Source organism: Corythoichthys intestinalis, chromosome 14 (assembly GCF_030265065.1).
Source record: "Corythoichthys intestinalis isolate RoL2023-P3 chromosome 14, ASM3026506v1, whole genome shotgun sequence".
In the NCBI taxonomy this organism is placed as follows: Eukaryota; Metazoa; Chordata; class Actinopteri; order Syngnathiformes; family Syngnathidae; genus Corythoichthys; species Corythoichthys intestinalis.
Window position 1 is genome coordinate 44148013 of NC_080408.1, and position 20700 is coordinate 44168712.

Below are 20700 nucleotides of genomic sequence, written 5' to 3' on the forward strand. Positions count from 1 at the left end.
TCATTAAACCATAGAGGCAAATTTGAGTGTTGAAGATGCAACACCCTTTCTAAAGGTATCTGCAAATCTCATTTAATGCTTTAAACTAATTTAATGCCCATGCCCGACTGCGGATAGTTTCACACTCACAAATTGTAATTAAAGTTGTTCACTTGTTAAATGATTGAATCTTGTCGAAGAGTATTCAAAAATCAATGATCAAGACTCTCAGAGATCTATAACTATTGAAATTGTGCAATAAAAATGATTTTTTTAATGGTTCGCCTCTGCATCGCTGAAACTGATGAGGTACTCAAAGACAAAGATTCCGGCAGAAGACATACGACTCAGTGGAAAACAGCAGATAACTGTGGAGCTCACCTTGTACGTGACGCCCGACTTGAAGTAACCTAGGAAGGTGTTGGATTCGCTCCTCTGCAGCTCTCGGAACTGCACCGGCCCTCCACCCAAGAAGTCATCCAACTGCATGGCGAAGATGGCGGCCGCGCCGCTTTCATCCTGAGAGCACTCATCACCTGGGAGCAAAACACAGCCGTCCTTTGTGACTTAACTCATTGGCACCCACTGACGGTGATAGACGTTCAAACTATTTGAACATGGTGGGCTGCCGCAATGGAATATATTGATTATTTTTTAATGAACCAGCGTTTGTCCGCCCCTCCAAGTTGAAATGGATTGGACATCTTGTACCCAGTGTTGATTTCATCAACGATGATTATAACAAAAACATTTCATCAACGAACAATTTTTTTTTCGTGACAATGACGAGACGATAGCGAGCTAAAAACGTGACTAAAACATAACATGTCTAATGCTAGATTTCGTCTGACGAGATGAGAATGAGATGACAATGCGCATAAGTTTCCGTCACATGTTCACAATGTGTGACATTTTATGTGTAGTTAACCTGCATTATAGCAGTGTCTGGTTGTGTCACTCATGTGACGTGCTGCGCCCCTAAACCCCCCCAGCCCCAACTCGCCAATGCCCTCTTACTCTTAAGCAGTGATTAATTTGTAAATCATAAAGTACTGGAATGTAAAGTACATAACACAGCGCAGGGATGACGAGGACAAGATGGGCACAGGTCCCGGAACATACGCAGAATATGGTGCTGAAAACAACACGCAAATACCCACTTGCCATGCTGTGGGACTTACAAGCCTCAATTTCAGATAATATCCATGGTATAAATGTTATGACAACAATTTACAATTATTCAGGCTATACTCTGCAGAGTACACAGTACACAGTGAGCAATTAGTTTCTAGTCAACAGGTCTAACTTGTAAAACATACAAAAAAAATCAGAGATTGCAATAAAAAACACAAATCCATTCTTTTGCGAGTTTCATCCCTCCCCCATCTTCTCTGGCCCCATAGTTCCCATCGCCTTACAAATTGTGCAGCCCAAACCCGAATTTCTCATAAGGGTACTGGCTTGTTGCTCCGGCTGTTGGTGCTCCACCTGGCTGACTTCTGGCGCTGTAGCTAGCCCCCACTCCGGGTGGCGCTGAACCTGACCAGCTGCTGCCATTGTAGCAGCCTCCTGTCCCGGCTTAGCTGGCTGTCTGTGAACCTGGGTAGCTGCTGCACCCAGTTAGCATGATCGCTGCCCTCATCGCCGGTTGTTGCTTTTCTGACTCGTTTTGAACCATCTTCCTTCTTTTTGAAAAAAGACAGTAAATGCCACTGTCTTTTTGGTATGTTGAAATCCCGTTTGATTCTGGCTGCTTGCTCCCCAGATGCCGCAAATTTCCCAGTTTTTTTTTTAATGTCCTTTTTTTTTTATGTCAGGGTTGTGATTTGTTGGTCCCGCTTTTCGGTGCATAAACAAATATCCGACTCTTTCAAATAACGTTAAATTTTTATGAAATAAAAAGAGAGTCCCGGAACACAAGGAGGCCAAAATCAAGAGGTGCCGGATCTTGTTCCGGCAGGATCCGGCACAAACTAACCCCTGCTCTCAAGGCTTGCACACAAAATAAGATTTTTTTTCTTATCTTGACCAGAGAGAATATGCAATGTTGTTTTTGCCATTAAAGGTCTGTGCTGAGTGATCATCACACAGTAAATGGTACTTGTAGCATTAGCATAGCATTCGCGTTAGCATTAGGCTTTTTTATAAAGCCCCTTTCATAAACATATCCTAGTAAATTCCCGTGTAAGGTGATGCGGGATTTACATACTCGCATCATTGCTTTCACACATGTAGAGAAATCCCGGGAATGACGTGGGTTGGACACTTTCACAGACATGTCCCGTGTTGCCCACTGGCGCTCTCGATTCAGGGAGGGCTGCTGGCGCAATTTTATAACCCGGCCATTATGTCATTTTTATTTGGCATCGGCTGTCACAATGTTGGTCAAATCGTGTTTTGTTACAGAGGCAGTTGTGGGAGCGTTCCTGACATCGTAACCGGACCCAATTCAAGCTCATCAAGACTGTATTTAAGCCCAGCGATCCAAGAGAAGGGTGCCGAGATTTCAACTTGCTGGGTGCCATTCGATACCTTGTACTCAGGAATTTCGCGCATTTGCTAACTTGTTCGTCTGCAGCCCTTGTTTTGAAATCCCCTGGTATTTGAGTGTATTTGTTTTGTTATCTTATCGTCTTTCTGCCTACGGCTTATGTTAGTATTATTGATCCCCGTCAACCTACTTTCAAGGACCCATTGTGTTATTCCCCCTTTTCCGCGATCGCGTGTATTTTTGTTTGTATTCAATAAACCCTTGAACGCATCCCTGTGTTGTTTTCTACTTTGAGGTACAACCTTGTTTCCGCAGTTGCGGACCCTAACATCGGCAACAAAATAAACCATACATTTCCAAAAAGGGACGATGGACTCTCTTCCTTGGCTCTTCTATCCAGTAGCAATTTAATTTCCTTATGTTTTCAGTTTAATTTAGCTATTTCCAGCTTGCTATGTTGATAATTGCAATGTTTGTTTGCCGCTTTTTGTCTTACTGCAAAGAAAGAGGAAGTCGATCGGCTATGATATTTATGCCATCGTGCTGTGACCCAGGAATTTAACGCTTGCTTTCACATATGCCTCGTCCCGAGAAAGTCCCGGACATTATACTAAGATGCGACCTGTTAAATGCCATCCATCCATCGATCATCTTCCACTTGCTCCCGGGTTGGGTCGCAGCGGAAGCAGCTTTAACAGGGAAGCCCAGATTTCCCTCTCCCCAGTCACTTCAACCAGCTCCTCCGCCGCGATCCCAAGGCGTTCCCAGGCCAGCCGAGAGACATGGTCTCTCCAGTGTGTCCTGGGTCGTCCCCGGGGCCTCCCGCCGGTGGGACACCTCTCCAGGGAGGCGTCCAGGTGGCATCTGAACCAGATGCCCGGGCCACCTCAGCTGGCTCCTCTCAACGCGGAGGAGTAGCAGCTCGATGCAGAGTCCCTCCCAAATAACCGAGCTTCACACCCTATCTCTAAGGGAGAGTCCGGACACTCTGCTGAGGAAACTCATTTCGGCCGCTTGTATCCAGGATCTTGTTCTTTCGGTCACGACCCACAGCTCATGACCATAGGTGAGGGTAGGAACGTAGATCAACTGGTAAATCGAGAGCTTCGCCTTTCAGCTCAGCTCCTTCTTCACCACTACGGTGCAGAGTCCGCATTACTGCAGACACTTCATCGATCTGCCTGTTGATCTCCCGCTCCCTTCTACCCTCACTCGTGAACAAGACCCCAAGATACTTGAACTCCTCCACTTGGGGCAGGATCTCATCCCCGACCCGGAGAGGGCACTCCACCCTTTTCCGACTGAAGACCATGGTCTTGGATTTGGAGGTGCTGAACTTCATCCCAACCATTAAATGTCCGCGTAAATCTCCATGTCAGTCGACCTGTGAAATTGCTTTCACATACAAGGCCAGCCTGTTTAAATCCTGGGATATAAACAGTGTTTTGCTGTATTTGAAAGGGGCTATACCAGGGGCGTCCAAACTTTTTGCAAAGGGGCCAGATTTGGTGTGGTAAAAATCTGGGGGGCCGACCTTTGCTGACGTCCTTTACATAGAACAATATATTTAAGCAAATTTTAGCAAACCATTCTGTGTGTCACATTTGCTTTAATATTCTTTTTAATTAATAATTTCAACAATCTCACATCTAGCCTTTGTGCCGTTCTCTTTTGACTCTCAGGCTCTTGCGAAATACTGCTGCTGTGAAATTAAACTACCGGTAGCTTCAATTTCTCGCTGCGTATCTTGTTGTACATGTCCGCATGTCTTGTTTGGTAATATCGCCTCACATTGAAGTCTTTAAAAACAGCGACTGTCTCTGCAAATGAGGCAGACACAGGTGTTGCGTGTCTTCTTTAGTGAAGAAATAGTCCAATTTCCATCTATCCTTGAAGCGCCGGCCGTCGCAGTCAACTTTTTTTGTTGATTGTCGCCATTTTAGAAAATTGGAAGTAGAGGGTCACAAGGGGTAATGTTGCTTACAGTGCTGCTGCCTTTTAGTGGGTAAATGAGGAGCAGCATTTAGTGTGTAAGCTACTTCATATGCTGCTAGCAGTATTGCTGACCAATTTATTAAGTCTGTGTGCTGGCCAGACGTTATCGATTTTATGACAGAGGCTGGGGGCCGGATAAAATTTGACCACGGGCCGCATTTGGCCTCCGGGCCGGACTTTGGACATGTCTGGGCTATACAGTTCGTGCCGTCCAGTTGAGTATAATTAAATGAAAATAATGTATTGTTTTCCTGCTGAGTGTGTATAATCACCAAGTTGGCATTGTCCTTGTAGACGCTACAATATGTGCTTGTCTGTCACTTTTCATTCAAAGTAGTTGGAAACCTTTATTTTTTCCATTTATTTATTTTTGGAGTATTGCTTTTTATTTTACAGACGAAAAACATTTTTAGTAAACGTCAACTAAAACAAGACCAAATTAGTCTTGAGTTTCATCAACAAAAACTAGATGAAGACGAACACCTTTTCAGATGACTAAAGCATGACTAATAAGTAATATCGTCTAAAAGACAAAGACTAAGATGAAAATTAAAATGGCTGCAAAAAGACAACACTGTCAGTGGCAGCGAAATTAGTTGAATACTTAATAGTTGAATAGTTGGCCAACATAATATGTCCTCACGACATTTCTGAGTCGCATATGGAGACACTGACTCAGTCCAACCACAGCTGCTGGATAAATCACGAAATCAAACTTTTCCATAAACCCACAGCATTCCAAATTCCTAAGTCAGAACGTTCCCAATTCTACTGGTGGGAACAGCACTTGCAAACATGTCCAAGCTGGTTCCTGTCTCTTGTGGCCTATAGGGCTATTCCCACTGTGACTAGAAAAAAATCCTGTCATGACCAGATGTCACTCGTATGTCATGGTTTGTTTGCGTGTACAGAGAAACAAAAGCGAGAACGTAAAGAAGGAAGTGTGGATTTTCACAAAGCCCTGCAACTTTTCCATCTTCGCAGCTGTAATGCTGGAGGAATGTTTCGGCATTGATGCTGTCTGCACGCAGAGCCACTTGTGTTATGTAACGCTCAAGTCTCAGCAGAAGTCAATTGCTACTGGTGATTTGCAGAAAAGGCTGCGATATGAGTGTTAAAGGGAACCTCGGACTTAAAGACTTGTAGGCTCTAATAAGCCACAATTGTTCTCTTTTCCTAAAATATGATATCAGGAACATTAGAAAATTATACACACTTTGCAGGAAAATAGTACCGGTACATTATTTTCAATTGATTATACCAACCTGGATGCAAAGAACTGTATGTGGAAAAAAAAATTCCGAGTTTAAGAGGATGCTCGTAGTTAGCATTAGCCTAATGGTAACGTGAACGCTATGCTAACGTTACAAGTTACATTTAGTGTGTGATGATCACTCAGCACAGACCTTTAAAGACTAAAGTAACATAGCATATTCTCTCTGGCCAGGAAAACAAATCTTACCGTGTGTGCAAGCCTGCATAGAGACGAGTTACGAGTGACATAACCAGTGACTGCTAAGATGCAGGCTAACTACACAGAAAATGTGTAAATTGTGAACATTTGACAGAAACGATTGCACATTTTTGTCTCATTCTTGTCTCGTCAGACAAAAACTGGCGTCCGTCTCCTTGTGTTTAAAGCCCCCCTGAACATGTTTTAGCTTGTTATATCGTCATCGTGTTCGTTGACAATAACAACACTGTTTACATTCACACAATAGTCTTGAGTATCATAAATCACAAGAGTCCAAAAACAGCTCACTTGAATGAAGACTGCACTCAAGAACTTCATTGCGAAATACACATCTCTCAGTGACGGTGCTCCAAAAATTACCCATTAACCTTTGCTAGTGTAACAGTATTGCATGCATTGTGGGAAGTAAATAACGTTCAATGCTTAATGTTCTGTGCAAATTATTTGATTATTCTTCCACTTGTTTCATGACTTTCTAGTTATGCTTTTTTGTTTGTTATGTAATAATTTAGTTTTGTTATGACCTTGTGATTGTGCATGACATTTGAGTTAATGACCAGCTATTTTTCGTTGGTTAAGATGTACTACTATATGTTAGCCTGCGCTTCTGTTTACAAAATGAAAAGTATAAATCTTCCCTCACTGCCTTATGAGTACCACAATAAAGAAACACAATGTCATTTTGCTTGGGTCGTCCTTTTAATAATATTACACAAAAGTCGTTTTGGAGGATAAATCCCACCTCCTGCCAAACTATGAAACATAAAACGCGATTTACAGTATTGTCTGAAAAATTGAGTTTAGTATTTGTGAATATCAGATAAGCAAAAACTACATGCAAACAAGCAATAGATAAATAATGAAATAAAAATAAATAAATTAGCTCTCCTTTGTACTTGCAAAAGTTGCTGTCAAGAATTTCTTAACAGTCATCCTGTTTTGAAAAAAAAAAAAAGTTTTTTCAAAGTGCAGCAGCTGCGTGATGAAAACCTGAGGTTTCTGTATATTGCAGCAGCACAAGCAACATGCTATTTTCTCACGAAAATCAGTTAAACAAGATGTTATTTTATTTTTTTAAAAGAAAACAATTGGTTAATGTACTGTAAATGAAATTGGTAAAATAAAATAACTTTTAATTCATTTTTATTAAATAATGAGTTAATCCTTTAAATAATGCACGAGTTCATTTATTGTAAATTAACATAGTAAAATTAAAATGTTAGTTTGTATTTATTTTATTAAAAAATGGTTAGTGTATTAAGAAATGTGCCAGTTTAATTATTGTAACTTGACATTGTATATTGAAAACATTGTACACTTTTAATTTTATAGTATTAAATAAGTGTTTAATCTGTTAACGGGAATCATGGATAGAAAGACTTAAAAGATAAATTGTAGTATGAGTTAAAATAATTTCATATTAAAACCCCTCTTGATGTTTTCGTTTTTTTACAATTTGTAAAAATTAGTTCAAGTAGTAGGTCGCCACTGTTGTCGATGTCACAGGGCGGTGACATCATTGGACTATGCTGCCAGGCTTCGAGAGCACGATTTTAGCGACATAAACATGTCATCTGTTCAGCCCTTTCAATTTGAACCCGAGAAGAGCGTTAATGAGCATGACAGCACTGGCGATATTTTACAAAAGGAGCAGCAAAAGCAAAATGAACATGAAAGACTGGATGAGATGAGACGAGACGAGAGTAGAGTAGGACAAAACCGGTGTTCTGCCAAAATTTGTGCTACACTGGCGAAACATCTACAAGAGGCGAATTTGACACCCAAAGTACTACGGTGCGCTTTCAACTTGTTTTGTTTAGATGCATACAGGCAGAACATACTAAAGATGCCTTAAAGTGCCGATGACACCAAAATGCATGTTAATTTCATAATTCCGCTTGGATGTGTGTGGAAGCGATCGTTTTATTTATTTAATTTTTGAATCCCGCGGCATGAAAATGTGTGACTCTCGGCTGACGACCAGCGGCTTGTCGCACCCCCCCCCACGGTCCTTCGCGTGCCCGCCGGGAAAGCACTACACTCGGCTTATTGCCCTCTTTGTGTGCCCGGTGTTCTGTCAAATTTTCCACTCCATCTGAAATTGCAACTTTGTGTTAAAAATGGCCACAATTACAAAGTAAACACTACAAACTTTCTTTAAATAAAGGACTATTTACTTACGTTTGATCATGTACGGACATGTACAAAAGTTCTTCTCAGACACATCCTGCCATGTTAGCTGCACAACAACTGCACGCCGCTCTCTCACTGTTTATGTCTTCGCCGTGTAGTTAAGCTTTAATTTACGCCATATTCTTGTTGAACATGTGGCAGCTATGCGCTCCTCTGTCGTCGGCCGGTTTGTCCGCCGGTCATTCTCCAACTGCTTTCCCGGCAAACGAGCTCTCCTGCCCGCAGCAGGGGAACGATGAGCTGTACCTTGCTTGCTGCCGGGCGGGTGCCGTTCGGCAAAGAAAATCAACAACCCCGCCGCCGTGTGACATGATCCAAGGTAGTTTTGTGTGATTTTTCGCTTCGAAAGGCGAGAATAAGACTTTGAAACATTACTCGGTTCGGGTTAGCATGTCGGCTAGCTGTCAAACCTCCTGGTATGTTTACGCTCTCCGAAGCCAGGGCAGGGAAATGACAAAAGCCTGACTAAACTCCGATGTCCTAAGGTTGCAAGAATTGGACAGTTTTGACCATTATGGAGTCATTTTGATATGTTGTACTGAATAAATGCATTTTTAATATTTCATTTTCCATTTAGCACAAGACTTATTTGTCATGAACATAGCATTTATTTAGCAATTGGGGAAAAACACTTCCATAAAAAGAATATCCTGTAAAAATATTGGGTAGGGAGAGATTGAAACAATCACATTTTGCGGCTCTCTTCGTCACATTTTCCTCGTTCAGAATAATTCCCCCTCAATTGGCTGAATTCTAAATCAGATGAAACCATGACCCTGCCGCCGTCATCCTCCTGTTGGGGACGCTAGAGCGCCATAATGACAGGCAGGGGCTAAACGGCAGATTAAAAGACAAATTTCTCGTCATCTGCGCAACCAAATTGTTGTATATAGTCAAATCGTCTCAAAATATGATTCTAATTTACATAATAATGCTATTTAAGACTTTTTTTTATCATGTCATAGGCACTTTAAGAAAATACCAAATATTTTCCGGGAAGGCGCTTGCCCTCTGTAGCTTAAAAACAAACAAACACAACACCAAAGTTTAAACATTTTGTGTGTTACATTGCGTCCTTGTCTTACCCAACCACATGTGTATGTTATACGAGGGCGCAGAGGTGGTAAAGAGCAGCAAATAGGCATCTCCGGTGTAGAAGTTTCCATGCAGCGCCTTGGGAACGGGCTTCAGGTCCAAATTCTCGATGCGCCACACCTGCAGGCCCGGCTGTTTTCCTGCAGTTGCGAACTCCTTATGGGACACCATGATGGCTCTAACGCAGCAGGCAGACAAAGCAGGATAGATTTTGCATTGCAAACATGAGCTGCAGAAACATACTTGCTAACCAAATTAAAGCAAAAAGGGATGAATGGAGCCAACAATGGACAGAATACACAACAGTTAGTAAGCCTAACTGTTCAGTAACTCCTTCAATTGGATCGGACGTCTATTGCCGTCGATGTGTGTTTTAAAATTATAAAATATATTTTCTTCTTCTTTTACAAACTACCATAACATCTACTCTGTGAATACTTTTAAAAACAAGACTAAGGTTATATTCTTTGAGTATTAATTTTAATGAGATACTAAATTTGATAAATACATACAGGGAAAAAAATATCAAAATATTCCTTTTAGACCATATCGCCTAGTACTATTTGGTCATCTATCGACATCAGCGGTAATGCAAATAGGATAATTCACTGCCAGCTTTTAGAAAAAGATTGTGTAAAAAATCAATATACAGTGGGGCAAATGAGTATTTAGTCAACCACAAAAAGTTATCCCACTTGAAAATATTATAGAGGCCTGTAATTGTTAACATGGGTAAACCTCAACCATGAGAGACAGAATGAGGAGAAAAAACCCAGAAAATCACATCGTTTGATTTTTAAAACATTTATTTGCAAATCATGGTGGAAAATAAATATTTGGTCAATACCAAAAGTTCATCTCAATACTTTGTTATGTACGCTTTGTTGGCAATAACGGAGGCCAAGCGTTTTCTGTAACTCTTCACAAGCTTTTCACACACTGTTGCTGGTATTTTGGCCCATTCTTCCTTGCAGATCTCCTCTAGAGCAGTGATGTTTTGGGACTGTCGTTGGGCAACACGGACTTTCAACTCCCCCCACAGATTTTCTATGGGGGTGAGATCTGGAGACTGGCTAGGCCACTCCAGGACCTTGAAATGCTTCTTACGAAGCCACTCTTTTGCTGCCCTGGCTGTGTGTTTGGGATCATTGTCATGCTGAAAGACCCAGCCACGTCTCATCTTCTTCAATGCCCTTGCTGATAGAAGGAGATTTTCACTCAAAATCTCTCGACACATGGCCCATTCATTCTTTCCTTTATACAGATCAGTCGTCCTGGTCCCTGTGCAGAAAAACAGCCCCAAAGCATGATGTTTCCACCCCCATGCTTCCCAGTGGGTATGGCACAGTTCAGTATTCTTTTTCCTCCAAACACGAGAACCTGTGTTTCTACCAAAAAGTTCTATTTTGGTTTCATCTGACCATAACACATTCTCCCAGTCCTCTTCTGGATCATTCAAATGCTCTCTAGCGAACCGCAGACAGGCCTGGACGTGTACTGGCTTCAGCAGGGGGACACGTTTGGCAGTGCAGGATTTGAGTCCCTGGCGGCGCATTGTGTTACTGATAGTAGCCTTCGTTACTGTGGTCCCAGCTCTCTGTAGGTCATTCACTAGGTCGCCCCCGTGTGGTTCTGGGATTTTTGCTCACCGTTCTGGTGCAGGTCTACAATTTTGTCTCTGGTGTCCTTCGACAGCTCTTTGGTCTTGGCCATAGTGGAGTTTGGAGTGTGACTGACTGAGATTGTGGACAGGTGGCTTTTATACCGATAAAACAGTTGCCAATAATACAGGCAACGAGTTGAGCCTCGTTAAACCTCGTTAGAAGAAGTTAGACCCCTCTGACAGCCAGAAATCTTGCTCGTTTGTAGGTGACCAAATACTTATTTTCCATTCTAATTTGGAAATACATTCTTTAAAAATCAATCAATGTGATTTTCTGTTTTTCTTCCACATTCTGTCTTTCATGGTTGAGGTTTACCCATGTTGACAATTACAGGCCTCTCTAATCATTTCAAGTAGGAGAACTTGCACAATTGGTGGTTGACTAAATACTTATTTGCCCCACTGTACACTGTAGATGTATTTTTCTTCAATGGTTGACTACAACTACACTGTACTTAAGAAATATATTGTACATTGTATAAGTTAAACATTAACGTTGGAATATATTTTATACATATTTTCTTGTCTATAAAAGCATTATGTTTGAAAGCGCTATTCCCGACATGTTATGGTCAATATGTGAACAAACCTATCCCAGCTCTCTACCATTGGGATCAATTGCATTGTTTTTTTGTTAAAATTGTGTCTTTTTGCCTGAGTATAAGTATTGTAAATAAATGACTTATAATAACACAATAGTCATCTTTTTCAAATTCCTGTCAATATATATATTTTTTTAGTTTTCAAAAAAACCATGATTGGCTTTTTTATATCCAAGCAAATTTTCTGGCAGAAACCCTGATTGTATGAATGAATATTGTTTCACATATCTGAATTGTACAAATATATTGCAATAGATTAAATGTATCTCCATTTTGTTTTTTTATAAAAATAAAACAACCTCCTAAGCAATTGCTCAGATTTTTAAAGAAATTCATGCCTTAAATGCATGAAATCATTCAAAATTCCTAACTCATTCCCATGAATTCCAATAAATTCCCATGTTAAGTTGCCAACTGCAGATTTTTCCCATGTTTGTAGGACTACTGTTTGCTTGAAACCTGAAAAACTAGTCTTAAAGCATGGAACTCGTCAGCTCTCAGTTATGACTTCTTGTTTAATGGACTCGTTTTTAAAAAAAAAATTTTTTACAAGGAATTCCTGACGAAAATTTAAGACAAAAACATCGATGTGTATGATATTCAATTCAATTGGACATGCGATCGCACAATTTTAACAAGCATTTATTTTGGCATGTCCAATTTTCCCCACACACATGCTGTAAAAACACTGTTATCTGTCACACTGCCAAAGATGCAGGATTATGGCAGATTATTGCTTCCCCCGATTACACGAGACAGATTACAAATTTTTGAAGGCCGCTGGATTATCATAAAACTGTTTTTTTTTTTTTAAACAACATAGACACCTAAAACTCTCCATGTCCACTTTTTGTGCGAGCTAAAACTCTCACGCTCATAGAGTTGCAAATAGTTTAATATTATTTTTATTGAGCACTGCTAATGCATCTGTGTTGTTTTTATTGAACAGCTCAGGTTACAGATGCCGGAAAAGGCTCGGAAGAGATTTCATCAATGTAAGCACTCATCTTGGTTTACAAAGAACTGCATTAAAACTCAATTATTAATGTGTTCTTGGTGCTTCAGTGCCATTGACGTCAATAGACGTTCAATCCATTATAAATGGGAGGGCAATCGAACGATCAGCCCCTCCCATTCAAAATAGATTGGACGTCGATTGACATTAAGGGCAACCACTGAATTAATACTGTACAGGAAAAAGCATTAAAGCCGTTGTAACAGTAAAAAGGTTGCTCTAACTACGGAGTTTGTGTTATAAATGGTTACTTGCAAGGGCGTATGTTTGCATTGGGACAGTAGCGACAAACCACCACCAACTTTTCAGGATGCTCAAATTGTCCCCACCAACTTTAAGCATCCTTACAGTATTTGCGTTATACAATGACTTCACTTATATACAGTGTTATGCCCTTTGTTGGCAATAACGGAGGCCCAACGTTTTCTGTAGCTCTTCACAAGCTTTTCACACACTGTTGCTGGTATTTTGGACCATTCCTCCATGCAGATCTCCTCTAAAGCAGTGATGTTTTGGGGTACATAAGGGTACATAACAAAGTATTGAGATGAACTTTAGGTATTGACCAAATACTTATTTTCCACCTTGATTTGCAAATAAATTCTTTAAAAATCAAACAATGTGATTTTCTTTTTTTTTCTTTTTCTTTTTCAGATTCTGTCTCTCATGGTTGAGGTTTACCCATATTGACAATTACAGGCCTCTCAAATATTTTCAAGTGGGAGAACTTGCACAATTAGTGGTTGACTAAATACTTATTTGCCCCACTGTAGGTGTATATATTATATATTAGGTGAATTATTTTCATTATGCTCAGACTTACATGTTCTTTTCATTTGCTGAAAGTGCAGGTCCATTTTTCACCCTACTAAACACACATTTGATTGGCTGATTTCTTACCCCCCCCCCCCCCCCCCCCCGCACACATACACATTATATATTAGGGATATTAGACTTTTTTTTCCAGCCAGCAGCAGCCACTGTGAGAAATGTAAAAAGACGTCAGTGTTGTGGAAGTGGGGAGCACACCACTAATTTTGCAACTTCAAGTCCGACCTGCATCAGAGAATAACAATAACCGGCAAAACTTGAATTAGTAGCTGCTTAGAGAGAAGTGACCTCCTTATGTGTTTTCTACTGTTTAGGTTCATTAAACTGTGATAAATGTAGCAAACAGAGTTTTACCCCTTTCTCCCCAATTTTACTTTTTGTTTTATTTATGTGGTGTTAAAGTAGCCGACAGAAGCGTTCATTTTTTTTTGTTGAGTTTGGCTGTGCATGTAGACAAAAGCAGTAGTTTTTCACCTGAAGTACAGCTCAATTTTTATCTATTTTTGTTATTCCCTGACAAAGAAGTTCGTTCAGTTCTATTTAATTTCTTTATTTAGACAATGTTGAGTGGTCTTAAGACAAATGTTTATTTTCTTGAATTCCTGAATAGTTAAGAGATGATTAACAAGCGTGTATTTATTGTGCATGTTAATATAATTTATGTACAAATAATGCAATTTAAATTTGTTTATAAAATCCAGACATTTTTATGGAATTGTAAAAAATGTTTCTTTAGTAGTTTTTTTAAAAGAAAGGTTTGAATTGAGCGGTGTAGGCTACACCAATACACATAAAAGTTAGTATAATTCAATACAGATTTATTTTTCATTGATCATTATGAATGTCCCGTCCCTAGCAAAAAGTGTTCATGCAGGTTATGCAATTTCGTCCCTACCAATGTTGAGACCAAGCCTACACCCTTGCAATGAATTAATATTGTATATGAAAAAAGCATTAAAGCCGTTGTAACAGTAAAAAGGTTGTTGATCTATCTACGGAGTTTGTGTTGTAAATGGTTATTTGACAGTTACTGTGTGGTCATGGTCAATATAAAAAAGTACATTTTTTTCAAGCAACTCCGGTCCGCCAATGCAGCGAAAGACACGAAACAAAAGGTGCGCTTAATTTGTTTACCCGGCACTCCAGTAATGAAATTCAAATGCTCACTTTTAAGGTAAAATCGCTGGTGATTGCTACCGGCATTCTCATTCAAAATGAGTGGGACATCTATCGCCATGACTGACAATAAATCAGTTAATTTATTTAAAAAAAAAAAAATTTTTTTTTTAAAGTACAGCCGTTTTAACAGTAAAAGTGTTGTTGAGCTATTTTCTGAGTTTCAGTGTCATAAATGGTAATTTGACAAAGTTATGCGGGCTCAATGTAAAAACGGCATATTTTTAAAGCAAATGTAGTTCGTAGGTGCGACCGAAAAGGTGCGTTTCATTTGTTAACGCGACTCTCCAGCCATGACATTCAATCAGCCATTGAATTAGCACTTTTTGAGTAAAATATGACAACATTTTGAGGAATAGAAAACGATTTCCTTCTCGCTGCACATTAGTCAAGCTCGCAAAATTGCACACCGACTAAACAGTGACATCATCTATACTGCTTTGATTTCCGGTGACCAATCAGTACCAATCAGCGTGATATTACACTATTACAGACGGACTGCTCCTTTGCATGTTACGTAACGTCGCTCTTTGGATTTTCGCTTCCTGTCATGCACATTTTTAACTCTGCTCAATGACTTGTGCGGAAATAAAGAACGAATGAAAAAGTCTTAACAAGTGAAAGCTTCACGCAGAGGAGGGGGGAAAGCATCTTAATGTTTATGTGGAGAGTAATAAGTGAATATTTGGAGGCGTAGACTTACTTAGAGGATGAAGTGTTGTCTGAGGCTGCAGATGTGGGAGTGATCGGGATTCAGTCGCGTGTATGTTGTGAAGAGTGAAAAGTGGAGGAGGTTGTCAGTGAGAATACGACGCTCTGATTGGTTGAGAGCAGCAGGAGCAACTAAATAAACATCCAGATGTTCTTTTAATACATGCACACAGAAGTCTGGTTTGAATAAACTGGGATGGTGACTTGCTGTTCTTTTCCGGATTTGAAATGTGTTCAAAGAGGGAGGGTGCAAAGGTGATTTAGCTTAGTGGCTGTTTGCTTTCTTAGGAAGTCCTGTTTGCCAAGCAGGGAAATTGGCCCTATATCCTTGACAGAGACTCGGCCATACTAATAAATCGTGAAGTAACGATACATTTTTTGGATCGTGATACCGACACTCCGCAGTGTGATATCGGCTGTTGGCGATACTGTATCGATACGTTTTTTTCCCCCTTTTAATTCTAAATTACTGCATACTCACTGGATTGTAAAGTGCTATCATTGCTTGGTCAGACAAAGCCTTCTCAGTTTTTCAAATATTGACATACAGAAAAAGCCAGGCATGACTACAATGTTTATTCAAGGCCATTATGTTTTCACAAAGGATAACAACATAGTAAGTACTAGACGTGTTGATTACCAGTTTCAAGGTATACCATGGTATGAAAACATCAAGGTGTCAAAATCGCAAAAAAAAAAAAAAAAATTCCGTCATACCGTCCCTAAAGTATTAGCTATTTTTCATGTCCCAAAAATGCATAGAGAAATCCCCCGCTCACAGCTGCAAGGCTCAACCCTCCCCTACCGGTTGTTGCTCAGTGTCAGTGAGTCAGCTGTGCTACACGATGGCTGGAGGAGGTGAAACTCCTGTGGCTTATACTACAAAGCCGTTTTTCAGGCTTAACAGGGTAACTTCGAGAGTTACTTCATCACATACAGCATATTTTACCGGCTATCCAGGACTACAAAAGGTGGATATGTTGGAACTGGGGAGTGTTGCCATGGCAACACAAGCCTCACGTCAAACCTGGTCGTCTCAGAGTTAGATATTGCTTAACCCCAGGATTCAGATTAACCACGCTCTATTTAAACAGCAGTCCTCCGCAGACATGTCCTCTTGACAATGACAGCGTACCTGGTCGACCCGTACGACATTAGCGTGCGGATTATGAGGGGCTCTCTTCGGAGGGCACGGGTTTTTAGAGACCGCCAGAATCCGCTGGCGTACCCGGACGATGTTCTCCATGAAAAATATAGATTTTCAGCTGAGGGAATTTGTTACCTGTGCCAGCTGATCGAGGCGGATGTCTCTAACTTAACCCGCCGAAGTCAGGCCCTCACAATCGAGCGGAATGTGAGCCTGTCCTTGCGCTCTTTCGCCAGCAGACAATATACTGTATGTATTCCATCGATGATGCTGAATATCTGAGTAAGAACACTGTATGCCGTGCTATTCGGAAAGTGGTAGGAGTGGGGTATGGAAACGCTTCAAACTGAGTGTTGAAAATACAGAAACCCCTGTGTCGGCTTCGCTGAATGCCTGCCATGCATGTTTTGGGATGTGAGGGGGAACCGGATTACCCGGAGAAAACCCACGCAGGCATGGCGAGAACATGCAAACTCCACACAGGAAGGCTGGAGCTCAGGATTGAACCGTTTATCTCAGAATTGAGAAGCGGCCACCGTCCCACCCTAATTTGCTAATATGTTTTGAAGCATAAATCCTGTTGAATTGATTTTTTTTTTTTAAACACATTTCAAAGTAACACATTTTAGCGCTGTAATTGCAATACCATAAAAAATAAAAAAAATAAAATAAAAAGTGATATTTTGGCTAAAGGTTATCATATCGTGAGAATATCATACTGGCACACGTCTAGTAAGTACTTAAGCTATGGAGAAAATACTAGACGTGCAAGAAAAACAGACTGCAATTTTGGAATCAGCATGCCAATTTTAATTTTAAGCATCACTCAACAGATTTTTGTCTTTAAATTGTTCCTTGGTGTAATTAATTATTAAAATAACTCAGAATACAAATTTTTTTCCCCAAGAAATTGATGCCCCCTATTTAAGAATTTTTCTTTATCTACTGCTTTCAGCCATTGGCAGCAATAGATGTCCGATCCTTTTGAAATGGGAGGGTTGGAAGTGAATGAGCATGTTTCAGTATACTACTCAGAGGTGGGCAGAGTAGCCAAAAATGTTACTCATGTAAGATTAGCAATAGTTCATGACACTATTAAAAGTAAAAGTAGTCATCCAAAAAAATGTACTTAAGTAAAAAAAAAAAAAATATTCGGTGAAAAGAATACTCAAGTTATGAGTAACACTGTGAGTAACTGCTTAAGATGTTTGATTTAAAAAAAAAATTTTTTTTTAAATTCTCAGCACAAAGTTATCTATTTGAACTGTTATTATTATACTGTAATATAACACATTACATAACCACATTAAACCAAAGAAATACAAAACAACATTAAATTCCGGCAAGAGAAAGGAGCATGAGTGCCCTCTATTGGAGAAAACATCTATGAAACTAAAAGGATCATATCTCCCGTTTTCTGTGGTCAATCGATGCCAAATAAAAAAAGATTAAAATTCGCGCTTTCGAGTCATGTTGAGGTCAAATACTTAAAATTTTTTACGGTGCTTTAAAGACGCCAGATGATTGAACGGGCTGCCATGATCATAGAACGGCAAGCTTGTTTGCAAACAAGATTGATACAGTGCCTTGCAAAAGTATTCGGCCCCCTTGAACCTTGCAACCTTTCGCCACATTTCAGGCTTCAAACAAAGATATAAAATTTTAATTTTTTGTCAAGAATCAACAACAAGTGGGACACAATCGTGAAGTGGAACAAAATTTTTTGGATCACTTAAACTTTTTTAACAAATAAAAAACTGAAAAGTGGGGCGTGCAATATTATTCGGCCCCCTTGCGTTAATACTTTGTAGCGCCACCTTTTGCTCCAATTACAGCTGCAAGTCGCTTGGGGTATGTTTCTATCAGTTTTGCACATGGAGAGACTGACATTCTTGCCCATTCTTCCTTGCAAAACAGCTCGAGCTCAGTGAGGTTGGATGGAGAGTGTTTGTGAACAGCAGTCTTCAGCTCTTTCCACAGATTCTCGATTGGATTCAGGTCTGGACTTTGACTTGGCCATTCTAACACCTGGATACGTTTATTTTTGAACCATTCCATTGTAGATTTGGCTTTATGTTTTGGATCATTGTCCTGTTGGAAGATAAATCTCCGTCCCAGTCTCAGGTCTTGTGCAGATACCAACAGGTTTTCTTCCAGAATGTTCCTGTGTTTGGCTGCATCCATCTTCCCGTCAATTTTAACCATCTTCCCTGTCCCTGCTGAAGAAAAGCAGGCCCAAACCATGATGCTGCCACCACCATGTTTGACAGTGGGGATGGTGTGTTCAGGGTGATGAGCTGTGTTGCTTTTACGCCAAACATATCGTTTTGCATTGTGGCCAAAAAGTTCAATTTTGGTTTCATCTGACCAGACCACCTTCTTCCACATGTTTGGTGTGTCTCCCAGGTGGCTTGTGGCAAACTTTAAACGAGACTTTTTATGGATATCTTTGAGAAATGGCTTTCTTCTTGCCACTCTTCCATAAAGGCCAGATTTGTGCAGTGTACGACTGATTGTTGTCCTATGGACAGACTCTCCCACCTCAGCTGTAGATCACTGCAGTTCATCCAGAGTGATCATGGGCCTCTTGGCTGCATCTCTGATCAGTTTTCTCCTTGTTTGAGAAGAAAGTTTGGAAGGACGGCCGGGTCTTGGTAGATTTGCAGTGGTCTGATGCTCCTTCCATTTCAATATGATGGCTTGCACAGTGCTCCTTGAGATGTTTAAAGCTTGAGAAATGTTTTTGTATCCAAACCCGGCTTTAAACTTCTCCACAACAGTATCTCGGACCTGCCTGGTGTGTTCCTTGGTTTTCATAATGCTCTCTGCACTTTAAACAGAACCCTGAGACTATCACAGAGCAGGTGCATTTATACGGAGACTTGATTACACACAGGTGATTCTATTTATCATCATCGGTCATTTAGGACAACATTGGATCATTCAGAGATCCTCACTGAACTTCTGGAGTGAGTTTGCTGCACTGAAAGTAAAGGGGCCGAATAATATTGCACGCCCCACTTTTCAGTTTTTTATTTGTTAAAAAAGTTTAAATTATCCAATATATGTTGTTCCACTTCACGGTTGTGTCCCACTTGTTGTTGATTCTTGACAAAAAAATTACATTTCATATCTTTATGTTTGAAGCCTGAAATGTGGCGAAAGGTTGCAAGATTCAAGGGGGCCGAATACTTTTGCAAGGCACTGTATAACGGAGTCATGTGATTATTGTTGGGACATCTCATTGGTGGAACTGATGGCCACTGTTGGTGTCTCTGCCAAAATAAAGTCAACCCTAATATGTAGAATAAAGAGGAAAAATGTAACGACTTCTGTAGCCGAAAGAAGCGGTGTAAGAGTGGCAATCCTTCTTCACAAATTTACTCAAGTAAAAAAGGATGGCTTAGTAAAATTAATCTTAGAAGTACATTTGTCTCAAAAAGTTACTCAAGTAGATCTAATGGAGTAAATGTAACGTGTTACTACCCACCTCTGATACTACTTAATGTTGAGGAAACACGTGTTTTTTTTCCCTTTAATGATTTTAAAAAGAGTTCACCAAACATGGGCTTTTCTAGAACTTAACTCAATGCCACAGACGCACTCTACAGTCAAGCACTCATGCACTCTGCCTTTAGGTGAAACAAAATACTTAAAGGGAACCATGTGTGGCATTTGTTTACATTATTGACACAAGGATTACATTTACATTATATACAAACCAAACCATATAGGGCGTAACAATAAGAGCTTGTTAGAAGAGCACAGTGGGCAAGTATTTATGTCCACTGCTTGCATAAAATCCATTTTTCAATTTATTTGTAAAGGTTATACATCACATTAATGGTAGAAAATTATTGAAATTAAGCATGTTAATTTCAATGTTTCACAAATCTGACTTATGAACAAGAGTGTTTTTACTCCTCCCGACTGAGGTCATTTGTTGACGTGAGGTACCTAACTGCTGCGCCGTGGTGTTATCGTTGAACAGGAAGTGACAGTGGGCAGCAGACAGCTGATGGTGCACATCCTCAACCACAATGGATTACAATCTTATCATGTCAGGCTAATCTGGGACACAAAGGAGGAAATTTTACTCTACTGCAAAGGGGATAGAAATAGCATATTCAGTGCTTGGCATATTTACACTTCCCACCACATGATTTTTGTTGTTGTTGATCTGCCAAAGCAAAACGTGTATGGATTTGTTTCTGGTTGAAAATGGCCAAATTTAAGACTGTCGTTACTTGAGTAGTTGCAGCATCAACAACTACAGTCTATCACAAAAGTGAGTACACCCCTCACATTTCTGCAGATATTTAAGTATA

General features: G+C 40.1%; 1 protein-coding gene across 1 annotated transcript in view; it reads right to left on the reverse strand.

Annotated features, from left to right (window-relative positions):
* The window catches only part of scinlb (scinderin like b), a 50948-nt gene extending 35714 nt beyond the window's left edge, over window positions 1-15234 (reverse strand). Inside the window, exons 1-3 of the mRNA XM_057858455.1 lie at window positions 15218-15234; window positions 9218-9405; window positions 361-515 (exon numbers count right to left, since the gene is read on the reverse strand). Coding sequence (XP_057714438.1) covers window positions 361-515; window positions 9218-9398 — 336 coding nt within the window. The 5' untranslated portion in view covers window positions 9399-9405; window positions 15218-15234. The remainder of the gene's footprint in view (window positions 1-360; window positions 516-9217; window positions 9406-15217) is intronic.
* Between the last annotated feature and the right edge of the window lie 5466 nt (window positions 15235-20700).